Consider the following 20,772-nt stretch of genomic DNA (forward strand, 5'->3'; position numbering starts at 1 on the left):
TGATGACAAAATACAGTAATAATAAAATTTATCACACAAATGGGAAATTTTGAAAGGGTATTAAATACAAAAATTGTCCTAAAAACCAACAATACTTAAAAATAGAAATTATACGTTTTTAGGGAGCATCCTGTTTTCTGATAGAAGAGTTTTCACCTCTGTAATACATTAGTTATGAGCAACTGAATGAAGCAATTTGATAAAATTTAATAAATAACTGCAGCAGATAAATAATATAAATTATCTTCTTACCTGAACAATACATTCCAGTTGATACATGCACAGCCCTAACTCAGCCATACTTGGCTTGTACATTTCCCTTAACCTGTAATCTTCCATTAGTCTGACCATCACAGTAAAAGCATCCTCTTCTGGCATCTAATTAAGAAGATATAATCAAATCCAAAATATAAATACATAATTTTTACACAATATACTCAGGCCGCTCAATATGCAATTAGTTTAACTTAAAAGACTTTAACTATGGACAGAAATTTCAGATATATTTTTAATTCAAAAATAGCATAAATATTCAAAAATGCACAAAACAATGAAATGAATCTTCAGATTTAAAAATATTCCACTGCCAGTTTTTATTATGTAACTGAATCATTTTCTGAAAGAAGTACAGCATTTAAAAGAATAAACTTCTCAATCTTAAAACATTCTTCCAATGAAAAATTGTAATTTCTGGCAAAAGATATCTGATGTGGACACTAGAAGACTTCCTTGTCTTCCTATTAATTAAGACATTCCTATTAAATACACATTTTTTGCTGCACTTCACTGAAACTTAATTCCTCGAATTTAATTATAATATATTTCTAATTCAACCAATTCAGTTCTCAATTCACAGCAAGACAAAAATATATAAACACTCAATATTTATTAAAAATTGTAAAACGAAAAAGGGAAGTGCATATTATTGCTGTATTACATTGCAGTCCCATATACAAAATTTCAAAATTCTATGGCTACTCATTTTTAAGCTATGCAAGACATCGTCCAAATGGATTCAAGAACAGTAAGAACGGACATTTTCATTGAAATATGAATTTTTCATAATTACAATACTTCCTTTACTTCATACAAGGAAGTAAAAAATGAAAAATAAGCACATCTATTTTTTCTCTCATTTACTTCAATTCATTTATTACCATATTTTGCTCTATAATGTGAAGATGTTTTTCAACATATATCTGAGATAATAAAATGCTTTTCATTATTTCAACATGTTATGTATAAGCTGTTAACAGATAAATAATTATTTTAAGAAGACATCTGAGGTCTATTTTTCCAGATATACAAATATGTCTTCGAATAATTTAAATAGTTTAACATTCGAATACATTTTTACATTTATAACATTTGTGTCAAATTCAAGATGTTTTAATAACTATCATTTAAAATGCACATCAAATAAACTCAATTTCAGGGTTTTAAAAGTGAACTTATTCTCTCTAATTTAGTTCAATTCATTACAGCTTTGTTTTATTGCTCCATAAAATTATCATTCAAGCTAATCATTTTCCTCTCACGACAATATAAGTTTTCTCTCAGTGACAGTCTTGAAATAAATATTTTCTAATATAATTTATAATATATTATTGTAATATTTTTTCAAACATGATTTTTAAAACGGTTATATGATAGCATAAAAGATCCACAGCAGGTTCATAGGTCAAGAGGTGTGGGCTCTTGCAAATATAAGAGAAAACTTTAACAAGAAATTCCACAGTGTACTTACCTGTAATAAAAGTAATCCCACAATGAATGCACTTCCTTGGCAATAGCCGACTTCTCTGTCATGGAGTGAATAGGCTTTCATAACATTGAACAGACTTTCTTGTCCAGGCCCATCTTTCTCTCGAAAAAATTCATGTTCTGGGTATGTGCGTGCAATGTCCCTGAGAATGACTTTCTCGCATGGTGATGTACTTTTAAGGTAATCTGTGTAAAGCTCACGTGCAGGGCAAGTTTGCGCATTACACAACAACTGCCACACAATATTTCGGATGTGATTAGGAATACCTCTTCGTACCAGATCCTAAGCAAGCAAAAAACAAAATACCATAATGCAAAATACTGATTTACATATATAGTAAACTCTAAATATAATAAACTCAATTCTAGTGCACTTTCAACCGGTGCCATCTTTACAACATTATGGGTTGTGTTGGGGTCCCTACAACAACCACACACTAAAATAAAATGTACATGAAATATAAACAGATTAACATGAGACCCCTGAGAAATGCCCAGTGGCTGCATGCATAAAGACAGCCCTGCTTTCACTGAACTAGTGAACCAGAGCCATCATTAGGCTTTTTGCCAGCTGTTGCTATCTCTTCAGTCCTAAATTCTGCCACCAGGTGAAGCTGCACAAGTTGCATCAGCTCTGGCCCTGGCACTGCAGTGTATTTAAGGTATTGTTCCTATCCAGAATGCATAGGACTAGATTATTTTCATCACAGCAAAGCACATTAGTTCTATCAACATAAGGGGAGAGATGCTTTGTGAAGGAGAAGCACGCATGAAGAGGAAATGAGCATTAAAAGTTCTGTTTATAGAGAACTCCCGATTGTTAGAGTTCGTTTTCTCGTTTTTCGTTTCGATTACTTTTATTATACGAATAAAAATAAACGTTCGGCTGCTAACAATAACGGATTTTAAATCAAAATCGCGAAAAAAGAAGTTTTAATGAATTGCATATAATTATTCTTCTGAAATTTCTGTTTCATCACTTCATTTTTTCTTAAAATTCTATTTAATTAAATAAAAAATTTTCGGCAGTCTATGTAATTGTAATTTTAAATTTTTACATATATACTGCATTTTAGATTTCTTAGTCCATATAAGAAAAGAGGATTTGAGGGGGGACCGCCTCTGAACATTATTCCCTGTAATCAACATAGTCATAAAGTATGTGACGTCACATTCCTCGGAGGTTTTTCGATCTAACTGTAACGATAGAAACCAAGTGAAAATGAATAAGAACATAAGAAACTATGGTCATCAACGACGTAAATGGAAAAGGGGGGATTCGACCTGGGCAATATATTTTTAGGAGCGGCATTTTTTAAACGAAACATTATTTTATAGGGGTTAGTGACGCGGATCATCGCGGCAGGTGAAGACTAATTAAATTCTAATTTTTCATACGGAATTAATTTCAGATGACAAAGAATTTTTACTCTAGCTAAGGTATTCAAACAAATTCTCTTATGATTTCATCAGCTACATACTTGTTTACATCCTTTTTATTGCGTCAAAACTTTTAAATGAAAATTAGGAATATCAACTATATTTTCATCACTATGATATTAATAAGGAAAAATTCTTCTTTAAGAGAAAAGTATTTTAGAGTGTTTTATTCTCATTAGTGCTAGGGAAAAGAAGCACAAACGTGAAAGATAAGCCTTTTGAATTTTTGCAGTTTATTCTAAATTACTTTTCCCACAATAAAATTCTAAATACTATAATACTACTGCGAACTTACCCCAAAATTGCTAGTTCTGAGAAAAGTTTTCTACATAAAAATCATTTTAAGAAGCATTTAAAGGGTCTACAAATGTTTATTTTGCATTTGTGAGATTTTTTCTAACGTCTACATAGTAGACTCTGGAGCGATTAAGTAGACCTCTACTATGTCATTGATGCTTTTGCAAATGAAGAAACAAGCAAATAATAATTTAAATGTTGGAATTAGAGTTTTTCTTCAAAAATGAATGTAGATGTTTATTTATTTCCTTATATATCGTTTAGTTATTTGTTCGTATATCAAGAGAAGCGGTAAACGCAAGGACCGCTCCAGGAAGAGCAAAAGCTCTAGAATGCCACTGCGGAAAACTAATCTTATTTCTTAAAAAGAGAGAGATAATCAAGATCTACAATATTTGGAAAAATAACTCGAGTTAAGGTCTAAATGACTTAACTCTAGACACAATAGTACTTGCCATGTCCAATGTTAATGAAAATTGTACGCATATCAGTTATAAAACATCTCCGTTCTTTAATAACCTACAAGTGCATTTAATCAAAGCTATGTCTAACAAACTACGCACAAAAATTAAAAATCATTAACGTCTATGCTTTTTATACACACTTGTTTGAACAAGCAAAACAAAAAACAAAAAACTCACTCTTAAAATAAATTATTTATTAAAAACAAAATGTAATTATTTTAACCATTCATAATTTATGCAAAGCAGCATCTTAAAAACTATTTTGTATTAATGAGAACCGATTAAGAGCAAAGCACCGTAACACGAAAAAACAAAGATGTTAAAAAAAGTATTTCATGAATAGTTAAATAAATATCAATAAACCGTTAGAAATTCGTACTTCGATTTATCCGCTACATAATAATTGCACAAAATCGATTTTTCTGTTCGGAGAAAACGGATAGAAGGCAGTTTCTTTGTAAACCACACCTGAATTTCATCCCTCGACGACAAATTATCCGATAAAAATGCGTCAAAAGTATTAAGATGACAGTAAAGATTGACTATAAAACTATATACTAACTTGCTATCATGAGACTTTATGAAGGCGAGGTAAACACTTCGATACATTAACGGAATGATATGACACCACAAAGAGAGAAGTTTTCATTTCATGCTCACAGGGCTGTCGCTAAATTATAGCCAGCTACGTGAAATTTTCCTAGAATGCATCTACACAAAATATTGACTTATGGATAAGCGTCTTGACCTTTTTCTATGAATTATTTTCCTCCATTCTATCATATTTCTACTTTAAACAGGAAGAAACATTAGATAAGCATACTTATAATTAGCTTTTTTTGGTATTCTCACTGGAATGTAACAATTATTTTTTCACCAGTGAATATTTAAGCCAAGTATCAACTATCAAGGGAAAAAATGTGTGTGGATTTCAATATATAAATAAGATTCCGTGCTGAGGTAGTATTAGAAATTTTGGTAGCATAATGAATTTTGATGAAAAGAAATCATTATCATTAGTGCAACGAAGTTTTTCAATTAGAAAAAAAATAGACGATTATCATAAAATGGCCATGAAAATCAATTTGCTTTTGCTTTCGACGATTACTGGGGAAAATATAATTTTTCATTCGCACTTTAAGATATGGAATTATTTTATTGGGGATTTTAAAATGTGCACTATCTTTGCAACTATGTACATTGATTTAGACTTCGAATATTATTATTCTGTAACGATGGAAACTAATATGAATCCATAAACTTATTTGAATTCTATTTCAAGAGCGCATTGGCTCTGGTTCCAAATACTTTCCAGATACAGTGTGAACTCAAGACTTTCCTGATAGAATTTACGAAGTGTTTTCCCATACGGTGGATGACAACGCTTGTGTGGTCTGCCGTGACTGACTACCCAACTAATTAAAATTTAACTTATCTCGTATTTGATGATTAGGATATTTTAAAGTTCTCAGCGCTTTGATAACGATCTACGTCACATTTGCTGTCATCATCTGGGATTAAACTAAGAATCCTTTTTCTGTGATTTTTTATCCAAAACCTTTAACAGAAGATTGATTGTCCACCATTAGAGAACGGTCTTTTTGTTTGTTCTACCCCAAATAATTTACTTACGTGTAGCAAAGAAATAAGCTATACAAACAATTACACTTGAACGTCTGATGAATTCAACATTTAATGGCTACAAAATCGAGTCTTGCTTAAAAGATGTTATCTTTGTTAACTAAGATTAAAGGTTATTTGAATACTGGTATGGCATGTCTGAGAAAGGATACCAGCTGCTAGCTTGGATGTTAATAAACAACAAAAATGCAAATATTCACAAGCAAAAATTATAAATTTTGGATAGTCGCATTAGAAGCGTAATCTAAAAAAAAAAAAAAAAAAAAAAAAAAAAAAAAAAAAGAGTATCATACGAAAAGCATTTATATTACTTGTAAAAACTCATAATTTCAGTACATATAACTGAGATTCCTATAATGTCCGCTGATAAATCTCTCCGTTGTTTGATGGAAAATAAAGATTCCAAACTCGATGCCTAATGCAAAACAATTTTCTAAAAATTCTCAAAAGAATATCAAAATTATATAATACCTGTTAAAAACTTACATTCAGACCTGTTACCGATTCGCATACATACAGAACAGGTTGCATTACGTTTTCCAATGGAATCATTGGATTCCTCCTACAATTTACAAAATGAAATAGCTGGATATTTCAGCAAAGAATAAATAGAGTGTCTATAAAATTCCAAGACTCAATATACATAAGAAAATGGAAATTTGAAGGAAATAGTTTTGTCATTGCTTTTCCTTCCAGCTATGCAGTGTGTAACATAATGAATGTTTTTTTTTTTTTTTTGCGGGTGATAGAATTTGGTAAAAGTAACAATTTTAGTAATATAAACTGTGGTGAATAGGAAATGCGAAGCGGAATATCGTAATTATGAAGCACATTAATTTACATCACGTAAACGAGATCCGTCCTTGTCATGCATGTACTGTAGTTGATGGCCGTTTACTTGAACAATTCTTGTAAATCAAACTGTATTTTCTGTAAAATATCCATGATTAAAGCGACTTTTCATTCGCCGTGCCCTTCGTACTTACTGTGTTTCCGAGCTTAAATGTCACTGCACATTCTATTACGAAAATTGACAATGAATTGTGTTACATCCTGTATTTTTAATGCTTTATTAGCTAATCATATTTCAGCATACTTATAGAGCTTCTCCATATTTTTATGGAAATCAACTGCTGGCATTTCCTTCATTCCACTCGATGTTTTTCCAAATATCTAAAACGTTTTTCAATATTTTAGCCTTTTAAGGTGAAATTTAACATTTTAAGGCAATAGTTCTTTGGTACCAAACATGGCGAATAAAAGAAATGGTTAAGAATAGTTACATTTCTTCACAATACACTGTATGACAATATTCGCACCATTCGAAGTGAATGTCACTACCTTCGGTGCTCTATGTTCAAAATCACAAAATCAGATTTGGATTGGTTTATTGAGATTACGGCAAAGCACACTAGGACTATCTGCCTACGTGGAGGGATGCCTTTGTGGAGGAATTTCTGAAGGAAAATGGCTCGTATACACATTACACATGGGGAAAACCAAGAAAACGCTCATGCAGCCAGCCCGTTTGCGGGATTCGAAACTCGGACCGAACTACCAATGTTCGACGACTTCGCCGCTCGGCCGCAGCTGGGCCCACAATAACAGGAGTATTAACTGCATAAAATTTTAAAAAATTACATTCACACTCAGAACAGTTCTTATTATAAATAGAAACTTTAGAGAAAGCAAACTCTGTAGAGGTTTTATCGAAAGCAAACTAAGATGCTAAAAATAAATACGCATTGCCAAAAGCTATCGTTGGCAATTTCGTGGCCATTGGTTGAAATTTCATTAAGATATCACTCCTAAAGTTTTTTAAAGCATTCGACAGCTAGATACCAAAAATTTAATGGTTAAATCCCCGTGTGAGTATGAAGACTGGAAACAATTCCTTTCATTACTAATTTGCAATCAAAGAATATTCTTTTTTTTTAGAAGTGAACATATTTTCCTCCCTAATCTTGAAAAACTTATATCTTCCTTTCGTTCTCAAAAACTTAAAAATCTAAGACCTTCAATTCATCCACAACATACAGATATAAAAACACCTCTAGTTTTGCAGTAGGTAAAACAAAATCCAAAAAAAAAAGAAGGGAAAAAAGGGGGCAGAGACTGCCCATTACTAATCTTATTTTCTTGATTTCCTTATCTTTCTCTATCACTGATCTCTCCAAAACATTTTCTAACCGAAAGATTAAAAGCTCTTCTTTGGTTTATACACGAAAAACACATACGTCCATATTCCTCACTATTCGAATTTGGACTCATTAATATGCGACTTTAACAATCCTTACCGTACTCAAAGGAAAGCTCCAAAATAGCTTTTAGATCCATAAAAATTAGAGCGTTTTCCCAAATATTTACACACAGAGCTATCAGAATCAATGAAAATATTACTTTTTTGATTTCGTTATTTAAACAAGAGATCTAAAATGACAAAAAACCACAAGAAAACAATGAAAATGGCATTTTGTGGCACTACCTGGGTATTTATTATAGAAAAATGATATACAGTAAATAGCATAAATTTATCCGTTGGGAGCAATAAATTGAAGCTCCAATGATATGAATCGGAATCCAACTCTTTGTAACTGTTGTTTACAGCACCATTCCAAAAACCTGAGTTTACGCATTTATCGACTTTATGGATGGCAAAACAATCTCGAAGGAACTTCTGGGAACAATTCAAGCTTGAACATAAATCATAATTCAAGTTTTACACCTTGGGGTATGTGTTATCATATTTCTTTCTTTTCATTTTTCAAAGTAGAAAACTAAAAAACTTTTATTTAAGGATACTTGTATTATAACATAGATACAGTTTAAACATACTTAAACGTTTGACTACTTCTGGTGTCGTCTATTAAAAAAAGTTATAACCATCTCGCGATCATTTTACACATTCCGAAAATTAATTCTACTAAAAAGGTCACTTTCAGAACGTGTAAGTCTCTCAGTTTTCCAAAAGAAATAGACAGCATTATCAAATTTGCTCTGAAAATGACAGTGACTGATTTTCCATAAGCTATTGAGAGCTAAAATAAATACAGTATATTTATTGACTTAATATACACTAAGATATAATCCATACATTTTTAAAAATATCTCATCAAATATGATTTCTAAATGATTTCACGAAAAGTATGAAATAAATCCCTAATGTGTCAGAGCTAACCCATACAACAGAGCCTTACACGTTTTGAGCTCAAATTCTAGGAAAAGCACATTTTAGCCCAAAGGGGTGTCAGCCCAGAAGGGTTATTAGTCTCGAAACGGCATTTTGCGTTGAATCTCTAAGAACATTGTATCACTTTTCAAATAGTTGCCACCAAATATTATCACCCTGTATTATATTTAAAGAAATTAAATAATGAAGAATCTGCATAAATGTAGCCACGTTTCTCGCACTTTGAAAAAGCAACGGTACCTAGAGCCATCAAATGTTGAATAACGTCATCCTTCTCCCGAACACACCCACCCGACACCTGGAAGCCCAACATTTGAACTTTGAATTTGTTTAATTATCTATTTCAGATTTTGTAAAACATTAACGAATTTTTGATTAAAAAACTGAACGATTTCAAAGCGAGCAGTGGCATGGTACGGAATAAAACATTTTTATCTCCAGACTGTCTGTCGGAAATTCTAAAGATATGCTATTATTAAATATTTTGCGGTATTACTGTTGAATTAAATTTTATGTGGTTTAAGCGCGAAAAACCTGATATTTAATAAATAAAGGTAACGCAAAAACGTTAAAAAAGCGCCCTTTTGGAAGTAATATAAAATCTGAGGTAGCCAAAATTTATCGCTCCAAAGGTTTACTCTAGGATTTGATGGTAAAGGTGTAGAATCGTACATTTTTTTTTTTTTTTTTAACTCGGAAAATCCGAATAATTAATTATTCCATAATTGGACAAATCTTCCAGCTGTCTGCGAGGTTGATTATTATATTGCAAAAGCACATGGAATTATATCTTTAATTCTTTACAGAGGAAAAATTAAATGAGATTATGAGATCCTAGATTTCCATCCCCACCTGCCAAATCTAGAATGAAATTTCTCATAGCCTCATATGCTTGTGAGATTATTATTTAAATCTAACCCACTGTGATTTTGGATTTGTACTTTAACTTCTCCTTTCCGTATTCCTCACCAGAATGTAAATAAGTTGGCTAGTATTTAAACTGAGGTTTGGGGATCTTAAGACAGAGAGTGATTCTGGCAACGCGCGTACGTTATTAGTTTAGTTCCTGCCACCTCTGCTAGTTGTTATTATTCGCCTTTACGTTATATTTTCTGCGAACAATTTGGTTTTGACGCTGCGGTATAATTACTCAGCCAGTTGAGTATATTTACGTTGTGCACTCCCTGACTACTATTCCACATTTTAAATTTGAATTAGTTGCATCACCACGAATTGTGGCTGATATTGTTAGCACAAGAAAATGCATTTATGTTCTAGATTCTGTTTAAATAAAAAGTTTATTTATCCTTCTCATGGTTTGTATGTTACTTCGGCTCAGGCAAACTCGATGAGTTGTCGCAAAGTGGGCGCCCGCGTGACAACGCTATCCCGGGATAAGATGCGTGCGATTTTCGATTCGTTGTGCATCGAGCAATTGACTTGAAAATTCGATCACTATAAGAGTTCATACACGAACCGATGATAGAGTCCAGAAGAAACACCAGTGAACTGATAAGCCTTTAGACGGAAGTAAGTGTGCAATGGCATGTAAAGAAGAAATTTCCTATTGCTAGTCCGAACAAGCGTCCGTGTGGCCACTCATAACAACACAGTTGGGTACACATAAAACATGATATTCCAGAGATACTTAAATAATACATAATATGGAAAACATAGATAAAAGATAAGGTAAGAATTATGTACATTATATACAAAATTATAAGTCAGGCAGCAGTACAAATCAAGTCATAAGATCATAAAAACAAAACAAAGCTCAAGTAAGGAAGGGTGTTTACATAATTTCTTTATAAGAAGAACAGAGTTAATTTAGATGTCTTAGGATCGCAAGCGGGCGCTTGCTATTAACATCAAGTGAATAGTCATAATGAGGTACAGTAATTGAGTTATTATTAACATTGGGAATATTTTCATAAAATTTTTCTGCGAGGAGTGCAAAATAATTTGGGATAGTTGGTATTTCCAACTCCTCATGAATTGCTGTATTTCTAATAAACCATTGGCTTCTGGAAAGTTGTCTGAGAGTAACATTCTGCAAGACTTGCAGTTTGTTAATATTAGTATTGCTGGTATATCCCCAAACAGGGCAGGCATAAGAAAGTATGGGACGCAAAAGGGTCTTGTAAATGAGCAACTTATTATCAATAGAGAGAACGGAGTTCCGGCTAATTAAGGGGGTAAGTGTTCGTTTACGAGCACGGAACTTGGCAATAAGTTGTGTAATGCGTGGGGTCCATGTGAGTCGCCTATCTAAAGTGATGCCTAGGTATCGGGCTTGCCTAGTCCACTGTACAGGGGTGTTATACATGAGGATGGAGTCCTCCAAGTCGATGTGTACTTTTTTCGTAAACCAGATCGCCTCCGACTTGTCTACGTTGATTTTGAATTTCCAGGCAGTAAGCCAGGACTCGAGTGTGTGGATGTGAGATTGGAGTGCTTGTATAACTGGACCAGGAGATGCATTTTTTGAGAGTATTGCCTTGTCGTCAGCGTACATAGCCAGGGTGGTGTGTGGTGTTTGTGGGATGTCGTTCGTGTAAATATTATAGTAGATGGGCCCAAGGAGGCTCCCTTGTGGGACCCCAGCCCTGATAGCCCGTGAGGTTGAGTATGTGTTGTTTACATGAACGACAAAGTGTCTATCCTTAAGATAGGAGTAGGTGATGGCTGTAATGTAATCTGGGAAACCCAGAGTGATAATTTTGTGCATGAGGCCCTCCAGCCAGACGCGATCAAAGGCCTTAGCTACATCAAGGAAGATGGCACCTGTGGTCTGCCGCTCCTGCAGTCCTTTAGAGATGTAATCTGTCACCCGGTACAGCTGGTGGACAGAGGAATGTTTCTTCCTGAAACCATGTTGTTGAGGGATGATGAGATTTTTAAGATCCATGTAGGCTTGAAGTCTTGTCAGGATGATGTGCTCTGCCACCTTGCTGAGCGAGGACAGAAGACTGATTGGTCTGTAGGAGGCTGGTTCTGTAGGAGGCTTTCCAGGCTTAAGGATAGGTACGATGATAGCAGTCTTCCATGGCATTGGGTAGTATCCTAATCTTAGTATGTCATTGATGATTGAAGTAAGTTTCAGCAGCATGAATGTTCCCATGTTTCTGATCATTTTGTTCGAGATCTTGTCAATGCCAGGGCTTTTCTTGATCAGCAGTTTTTCGATGTAGCCATAGACCTCCGAGGGTCTGACAGGAGTGATGTTGTTCGTGCGTGGTTTTGAAAGGAATTCTGTGAGTGTGGTGTTAACAAGATGTTCTGTTTGAGGGTGAGAAATGTTGTTTGTGCAAAATTGAGAAGCATAGTGATCAGCTAGTGACTCAGCTTTCTCAATATCTGTGAGGGCAATATTGTGTTGGCCGTTTAGGGGCGGAATGTTGGTGTGGCATCTCTTGAGCTTAGCAGTCGCCTTCCAGACAGAGCTAGGATCTGCTGAAAGGGAAGTGAGATAGTTGGTCCAGTCGCGTTATGTGTGTTTGTAGGTACGAGTCCTGACCAGATGATTCAGTCTATTGAGGGTTGTTTTATCTGCCGGGAACCGATGCCTTTGCCAGACCTTTCTGGCAGCGTTTCTTTCTTGTATTAGTTTCTTCAGCTCGGGGTCAGTTGCCTTGTGCCTGTGAGTAACTGGTATGCTGTTTGCATCCAAGGCAGTTGTTAAATTTGCAGTAAAATCTTGGACTAATGCATCTAACTCATCACCCGTGGTGGCTGTTGGAATGTGTAATGTGGTGTTGTTTAAGGCTTTGGCATATCCTGCCCAGTTAGTAATAAAGGCCTTTTTGTGTGGTGTGCTACAAACAGAAGTCCCCACCTGTATCATGACCGGATTATGGTCAGAGGATAACTCGGTGAGGGTTTGAATGGATCTGTGATAACAACCTTTTAGAAGGAAGAAATCCAGAACATTCGCTGTTCTGGCACTGTAGCGTGTTGGGGTGTCTGGAGCTGCAATGGTAACACCGGCCTCAGTGGCAAATCGGTGAAGTTACTTCAGACATTGCGATTATTCGTTTCACTTCTGATAGGATCATTAGTTCCAGATCAAGTAAAACCTTACATGCTTTTTTTTAATAGCCCATACCAATAGTCAGACTTCAAAGAGAACCACCTCTTCATCAAAAAGCAAAAGAGCTACGAAACGTGAAAACTGAAATAATGGAAAATGACAACAAATGTGCTAATGGTAAAAAATATTAACGGTATAACTCCGATTTCGTATTAGATACTCGGTACCAAAGATCGAAGGTTAAATCTACAGTGAGAACGTATATGTAACTTAACTGCCAGCAAAAACCAGCAAACAGATTTTTGATCACAGAAACATTTTAAGAGAAGGCGAGTAAAGTATTTGCCTCAGATAATAAGTTAGGAGTACTAAATTTAATAAATTAAATGAGCAATACCTGAAAAAGTATTTATGAATAAATTTCGAAGTTTTCTCAAGTGTTAAAATAAATAAATAAATAAATAAAAATAAAAAAAACTATTCGAGCGACTCTGGTTGGGAGCATAAACTTTACTAGGATTTTCCACAAGTAACATAAATAAATAAAATCATTTTTCATACTTCAATCTTTTTTCCGTAAAGGCAGACAACTTTCGGGCGCGCTATCTTTATAAAGTGTCTAAGCTAAGGTAATTTTAACTCTTGAAGGGTAAAATCACTGTATTTAACAACAGAAGTAGTTAACACATACAACAGATACCGCTTAATGTAATGAGGTTAATGTTATAAGGTATTTTTCCCACCTTCTTAGCATGCCTTCGTGGTGTAATGGCCAGCACACTCGGCGCGTATTCGAGAGGTCCGTGGTTCAAGTCACGGCGAGGGCACTGCTCATTTTTCACGTTTCCTGCTTCGAAATAACCTAATGTCTCTACAATGCTATCATTCGAATATTGTTATCGATTTGCCCAAGTCCTAACCATTTGTATACGAAAACACGGAAAATACATTACTTATTGTGATCAATAATTCGATTAATACGATCAAAATATTAAAGAAAACTTTTTTAAGCTAAAATCGCCAAATAAAATCAAAACAGCTAATTAAAATTGCCATGTGACAGAGAAATATCGCCAAATGAGGGGTTACATCGTTAAACAGCTTGGTTACGATTTCAGTCAAATATTTAAAATTAGAAAGGGGGAAAAAAATTTTGTTCGACGTAGATTCTAAATAACTTTATCGATTTTGAGAGCGATCAGACACAAGCTGTCTTTTTCAAAAGCCCCTCTGACCTCCCCCCCCCAAAAAACTACTATAAAAGAACTTTCGCATTAAAAAGAGTTCATAAACAAACTTTTGCATTTTTCTTAGTTAAAATTATGCGAAAATACCTAGTTGTATGTTTCTTGATATTTTTACATTGAATTAGTTAAATTCCATTGATATTTTGTAGGATACTTTTTCGTTCGTTTAATATTATCATTCGATTAATGTTATCCAAATAACCGAGGATAATCGTAATCACTTTAGGCGACGCCTACTGTATTCCCTTTTTCTTCTTAAGAGTAGGCATAACTAAGTTGCAATTCAGAAACAAACAAACAAAAAAGAGGAGTAAAACCGTAAATAAGTTATTGAAAGTGAAATTAGAAAAAATTTTAAAGGTGTCTCATCCGCTTAGGGCCAATATATAAATGTCTCATTTAATTAATAGCAACCAGAAGAAAAATTATCTTTATTAGAACCATAACATACCTTTACGAATCCATTCTTTTTCTTAAAATACATTTCCCATTCGTTGACCACGGAACCCCAGACTTGCCAGACATCTTCACCATCCTCTTCAGCATTGGCACTCTGTTTGCTGTCACCGGAAGCCACCGATACAAGGCTAGTGCTGGACGACTTCCTAGAATGTCCCGATGTCAGGGAGTTCAGGGACTTCGCGTCCGATTCCAGAAGTCTGAAAACAAGAAAATAAGATATTGTCATAAACATAAATAATAAATCTTAAAATCGAAACATTAGTAATATTTACCAACAAAAGCTATTGTTTCATCAAGTATCATTAATAAACATTCAAAGCTATTTCATCTACACTGGCTAAATTTTTGGTAATTAAAAACTGCTTACCTGGCGAATAATTCAAAAGATATTTAAAATAAATATAATTAAAAGTACCTGAGAAATTTAATCAATTTAATATTCTGGAAAGCGATTCGATATTCTTAAACATCAGATCATGCGGGAAGAAATCTTATGAATGAAATTATATAGATATTTCAATAAAATTAGCTGGAAAAATACTTGTAGAATAATCTAAAAAATTTTTATATCAGATACACTGCAACTGCGCTTTTAACTATACCCTACTCCTAATTTACAGGTAGTTAGGGAAAATGAGAATTCACACATTCGTCAGAAGTACAAGAAACACACACGGCATAGAAATCCTAATACTATTCCCCCCCTTTTTCTAAAATTATTGCATGTCAAATGACTCACTTATTATTATAAATATCATTCAGACAGAAATATATAGTTATTTAAAGTCAGAACTTTAAGACAAAAAATTTCTAAAGCAAGCTCAACAATATTCAAAGCAATTGTAAAGAACTAAAAGATATTAACTTCATTAAAGAATAAGAGAAAACAATTTGATTAACATTCAAATCATTCAAATTCAAACATTCGAATTCATCATTCACTCTACTTATTTTATAGCAACTACTATTTACTGTAGACTTTTCTAGGTAAGCGAAAAATATTTTTATTTCGAAATTAAATATTTTATTTTTGAAAAATAAATGCATCAGTTCAATGCAATTTATGACCAGAAGCAAAGAAAGCATATATAAATTCATATATATATATATATAATATATATATATATAATTTTAAAGTGATTATATATTCTATTATATATACATATATGTATAATTTCAAAGTGAAGTAAAAAGTCGGAACGTAAATATAATTCAATATAGTAATATAGAAAATAAAGGAAATTATCTCCTAGGAAATTAAATGAAATTTAGAATGCAAAAGTGTGCTATTGGGGAAAAATTGGCAATTAAGAACGCATTTTTGGAGGCTAATAATGCACTATTGTGTAACTACAACTCGAATAAAGAAATATACACGAATGAAATAATAAACATTTCAAAAAGAAACATTTTAATTCAAATTAAAGATAAATATAAATCAGCAGTTAATGGTTGATATAAACCAAAAGCTGATAATTGTGGAAACGAAAAGTTGATGCAACTATTATTTGATTTTTCATTTTATTCTTTACTTTTTTCCCCCTTAAATATTTGTTTCGCATGCTCCCACGTACACCGTAAAATAATTACAATTTTTAAATCCTCAAATTAGGTATTTAGCGAAATTATAACGATCAAAATTTCCACAATTCCTACATTTTCTTTTAATTAAATACGGAACTTAGAAGCTCTTTTTAACAAGATAAATAATTCAACGGCAAACGATTAGAGAAAAGTATAACATTTAGCCGAATAATACCGCTTTTTATTTGGGAACTTAAATTTTCAAAGAACTGAAAATACTCACAAGCGAAACTATTAACAGAAAAGGGGGGAATATGTGTAATATTTTACATACCTGACGGATCGACCGAAAACAATAAAATGCATAACATCATAGCGTAACTATCTCTGAAATAGACAATATATTTTCTGAACAACTTTCACTGATATCGTTTGGAAGCGACTCCAGTGTTTGTTCTTCGGTCGGTGAACTGCAAATACTGTGCAGCAGAATTTTCTACGAATATGGCTGAAGATGCGATGTAAAGTTGACGGTTCATCAGGCAGAGTTCGTCTTTCTGGGTGAGCGGTTGGGGGTACGCTACAATCTAAAGCAACAGTAATAATCCAGTAAATAACTGTAAGATACAGTTACACAGTTCCTAATTCCGCAATAAGGAGAGATTACAAATAATCTCTTTAGTCCCAAACAATAAAAAAAAAAAATCTTTGCATGGGATTATAGTTAATTTATTATTACTATTCTTATCCCCCCTTGTGATGATCTTTTTATTCGATTTCAAACTAGTAAAATATTTTAATTTAAATTAAGAACGAAAACTGCTAGGAAAACGAAGTAATCTGAGTTCTTTTCTAATTAAATTTTTGATGCAAAATATAATTTCTCCATCAAAATACTTTTGTATCGATTGATTTTATGTTACATTAAGATTTTACTAGTCATGATGAAATACAGCATCTCCCATCGCATTCAAGGGGCCAAAAAAGTGGTTATGTTACAAAATGAAACCTTTTTGCTAAATACATTAATTATACGATTTATTATTTTTATTTTTAATATTTGAGTAATGGAAACTGAATATGAAAAAAAATCTTAGTTTTACATTTTTACACGGAATTGACATTTTTGTTTAGACGCTCGATATTTTTTTTTAAATGTTAATAACAAATATATATCAGTTTTTATTTTCCCGGGAAAAGTGATTTCTCTCACTGATAATTCTCATTCCATTCTTACTTCCTCAACAAATCGTAAACGGCAAAGGTATTTGCGCATTTTATGTCTGTTCAAAGTGCAGTTTTACAGCTTTGAAGACTAAAACTAACAGTGAACCAACAATTAATAGAATAAAACTAACAGTGATTGATATGTCAATTCTTTAAAAAATATAACTCCAAATTAAAGAAATTTATCTAAATAATGCTCTAAATTACTTGTATATTATTATTACTTAATATCTTAATTAAAACTTTTCCAAACCCATAGCACTCAGAGCAGCTTAGTCTCCTTACAAAATTCAAGTAAGCTGCTTTTAAGAGGACAAATGTTTCATGATATCTCTACTTTTAAATGTATTTAACTATATTTAAAATGCAACATTCCTTGAACTGACTACTTAAATATTGTGATATTTAATCAGAATTGCAGAATCAGTCTATTGTATGCGCATTGCTGATAATATCCCCCCCCGAAGAGCTATTTAAATTGGATAAATCACGGACCATCACATGCTCCTTACATGGACCATCACATGTACTTACTTTGCTCATCATTAACTTTGATCTCCCAAATCATAAAGCAGATATACTTTTTCAGATATTGTTATTATTTTAATTACAGAATCACAGAAAACAGGATCAAGTGACTCGATAATACCTGCTGGACATTGAACGAGAGAAAGGAGGGCATGGCCTGCTTTCGCTAGACTCAAATAATAAATCATAGCGAGAAAAGCCAATTTCTGTTTACAATCCCTCCCTTTCATCGATGGTAATTTCCGAAGTTCTGTTCAGTTTATCTTAATATAGCACGCGATCTTCGTTCAACTTCATATAAACAGGTTAAATATGCATAAATAAAATCGAGGAGTCTTATGATAAGAATTTTTTTCGCATGGTATGACGGAATATATATTCTCGTCTTCCGTCTATCTCTATAACCAGAGCCAGATTTAGACTTGATAAGGCCCTAAGCTATTTGAGCCCTATATAAGTCTGTTATAATATATTTTAATACTATTTACACTATGGTTTAATTTTTGGGGCCCCCAAGAAAGTGGGAGCCCTAAGCTATAGGTGTAGCTTATACGTAAATCCGGCTCTGTCTGTAAGAAAATATTTAATTCTGCAACGTCAGACATTTTAGCAAAGCAATGCTTTGTCTGTGCATTCGAGCGAAATTTTTTATTTAGTACAACACATTTTACAGAAACACACTAAAATAAGAGGGAAGTGGTGTTTACAGTCTAAGATGACCATCCAGGTTCTAGATAATTTTGATCTTTTAAGATGACCAGGGGTTTTCAACCAGAGGAACATTTTTCCTGGAGGGGATTTCGTAGTTTCACAGCGGAGTCCGGTCAACCTTTTATTTACCTGTTTAAGTACTTCGTTTCAGTTTATGAATCTAAAGAACTACATTTAATCAAGTTTTCGTATTTATCAACATTTTTAGCCTACAGGGCGTTAGCCTAGAAGCGCTATTAATTTCAGAATTGCATTTTTGCGTCGACTCACTTTTCAAACTGTTGCCATCAAATATCGCCGTGTATTAAGAAACTAAACAATGAAGAATCTGCATGAATGTTTCCCGCAATGTGAAGAAACAACGGTAACTAGAGCCATCAAATTTTGAATAACGTAGTACTCCAACCGAACATGGACACTTGGAAGCACGAATTTTTAATTTGTTTTATTATCTATTTAAAATTTTGTAAAAGTTTAACGAATTTTTGATTAACAAACTCAACGGTTTCAAAGCGAGCAACGGCAACACTGTACGGTAAAAACATTTTTATATCCAGCGGTGAGGCTATGTATCGGAAATTCTAATATGCTCTTTTTAAATATTTTGTGATATTGCTGTTGAATTAAATTTTATGTATTTTAAGTGCGAAGAGCATGATATTTAATCAATAAAGATAACACACAAAACGTTAAAAAAAAACTTTCTTTTGTGGATAATATAAAATTTGAAAGCTTTCAAATTTTTTATACTTTATGTTTTCTATATTTTATCTTGCTTTATTTATAAAGCACAATAAAAATAATCTAAATTTAAGTTTTGGAAAGGCTGGAGGACGAGGATGAAAGGGTCATCACATCTGGAGCTGGCGAAAGGCGAGCATGGAGTAAAAAAGGTTAAGAACCACTGATTTAGACAGTTGATGGTTCAATGCTGATATTTATGTGTGTAAAAGTGCTGATCATTTTCAGACAGAGTCGTCTTAGAAAGATGGTCTCCAAAAACGGTTCACTGTAATTTAATTTAAGTAAATTAACATTATTTAAGTCATAAAATATGGGGCTAATAATACTTAAGGCAACTCGTTTATAAATCTTAATCATTAAAATTATATATATAATAAAATTAAAAAACTAAAATCCTTCTTGAATACTGAAAGGAATGATAAAGGAAATTTAATAAGATTTTTATTTTCCAAATGGAAATATTTTTACTATTTTAACAATACATAACTATGGTAATTGGAATACTTGAGATTAGATTAGATTATTTGGAATGTGGCAAAACACAAAGACTATATTCCTGAAGAAAGAGAAAAACTTGTTCATTTTACGTAACAGATAGAAAAAACCGCAAAAGGTCCTTCGTCGAGATCTGAACCCGAGTCAATTGCCAGCGTTCAGCGATCTTAACATTCGGCCGCTCATTGGCCCTTACTGCTCTTGAATAAAGACATACAATGCATACAGTATTTATGCCTTTAATTTAAATAAAAAAATCCTATGCTATTATTTCAAAATATTTCGACACACGTACAAACTCTTAATAATAGCATAGGGTTTTTTTTATTTAAATTTAGATTATTTTTATTGTTAATATAGCATTTGTTAACTTGCAATTTAAAAGTACACATACACTAATTTAAAAGACAATAAAAGCTGAATTAGACTAGTATTTCAAAAACACTGCATACAAGACCAGACAGAAGAATGAATTAACGCTGCAGACAGAAGACACATCTATATTCAAACTATCTTCGAATTCAGTATTATAAAATGCCAAATAAACATTTTTAAAAGCAGGAATTAAAAATTCACATTTTGAAGATGTCTGGAAAAAAAAAAAAAAAAAAGTTTTCATTCACATGCTTCTTTTTGATTCAGTAACACGTGAGAATTTTCAATTGACATGGTTAGTTCTGTAATATTTTTTTTTTAATTTCTAAGTTCCTTAATGGGAAAGAAAACTCGCGGTAAGGGATAAGATTTATGAAATATATAACTTTACAATAAAAAAAATGGATTAAAGGATTTATATTTTGAGGTACTGATATAGTATATGTATCAATCAATGTAATGTAAGACATCTGTCTTGAGACTGGTCAACACTCACAGACATCTATATTCAAACTATCTTCGAATTCAGTATTATAAAATGCCAAAGGAACATTTTTAAAAGCAGGAATTAAAAATTCACATTTTGAAGATGTCTGGATGATTTTTTTTTGGGGGGGAGGTGATATCAAATAT

General features: G+C 32.9%; 1 protein-coding gene across 9 annotated transcripts in view; it reads right to left on the reverse strand.

Moving 5' to 3' along the window:
• Nucleotides 1-20,772, reverse strand: part of Evi5 (ecotropic viral integration site 5) — a 372,412-nt gene that overhangs the window by 36,299 nt on the left and 315,341 nt on the right. For 8 of the 9 annotated variants that reach the window (XM_085806704.1, XM_035352652.2, XM_085806705.1 and 5 more), the window contains 3 exons: nucleotides 14,525-14,732; nucleotides 1,748-2,047; nucleotides 253-378 (listed from right to left, as the gene is read on the reverse strand). In XM_085806704.1, coding sequence (XP_085662830.1) covers nucleotides 253-378; nucleotides 1,748-2,047; nucleotides 14,525-14,732 — 634 coding nt within the window. Of the gene's footprint in view, nucleotides 1-252; nucleotides 379-1,747; nucleotides 2,048-14,524; nucleotides 14,733-16,393; nucleotides 16,542-20,772 lie in introns of those variants that run through there. The other variant, XM_035352658.2, reaches the window with a different exon arrangement.

Source organism: Stegodyphus dumicola, chromosome 12, assembly GCF_044657685.1.
Source record: "Stegodyphus dumicola isolate Sdum_Otavi_A_Nest chromosome 12, ASM4465768v1".
Classification (NCBI taxonomy): domain Eukaryota; kingdom Metazoa; phylum Arthropoda; class Arachnida; order Araneae; family Eresidae; genus Stegodyphus; species Stegodyphus dumicola.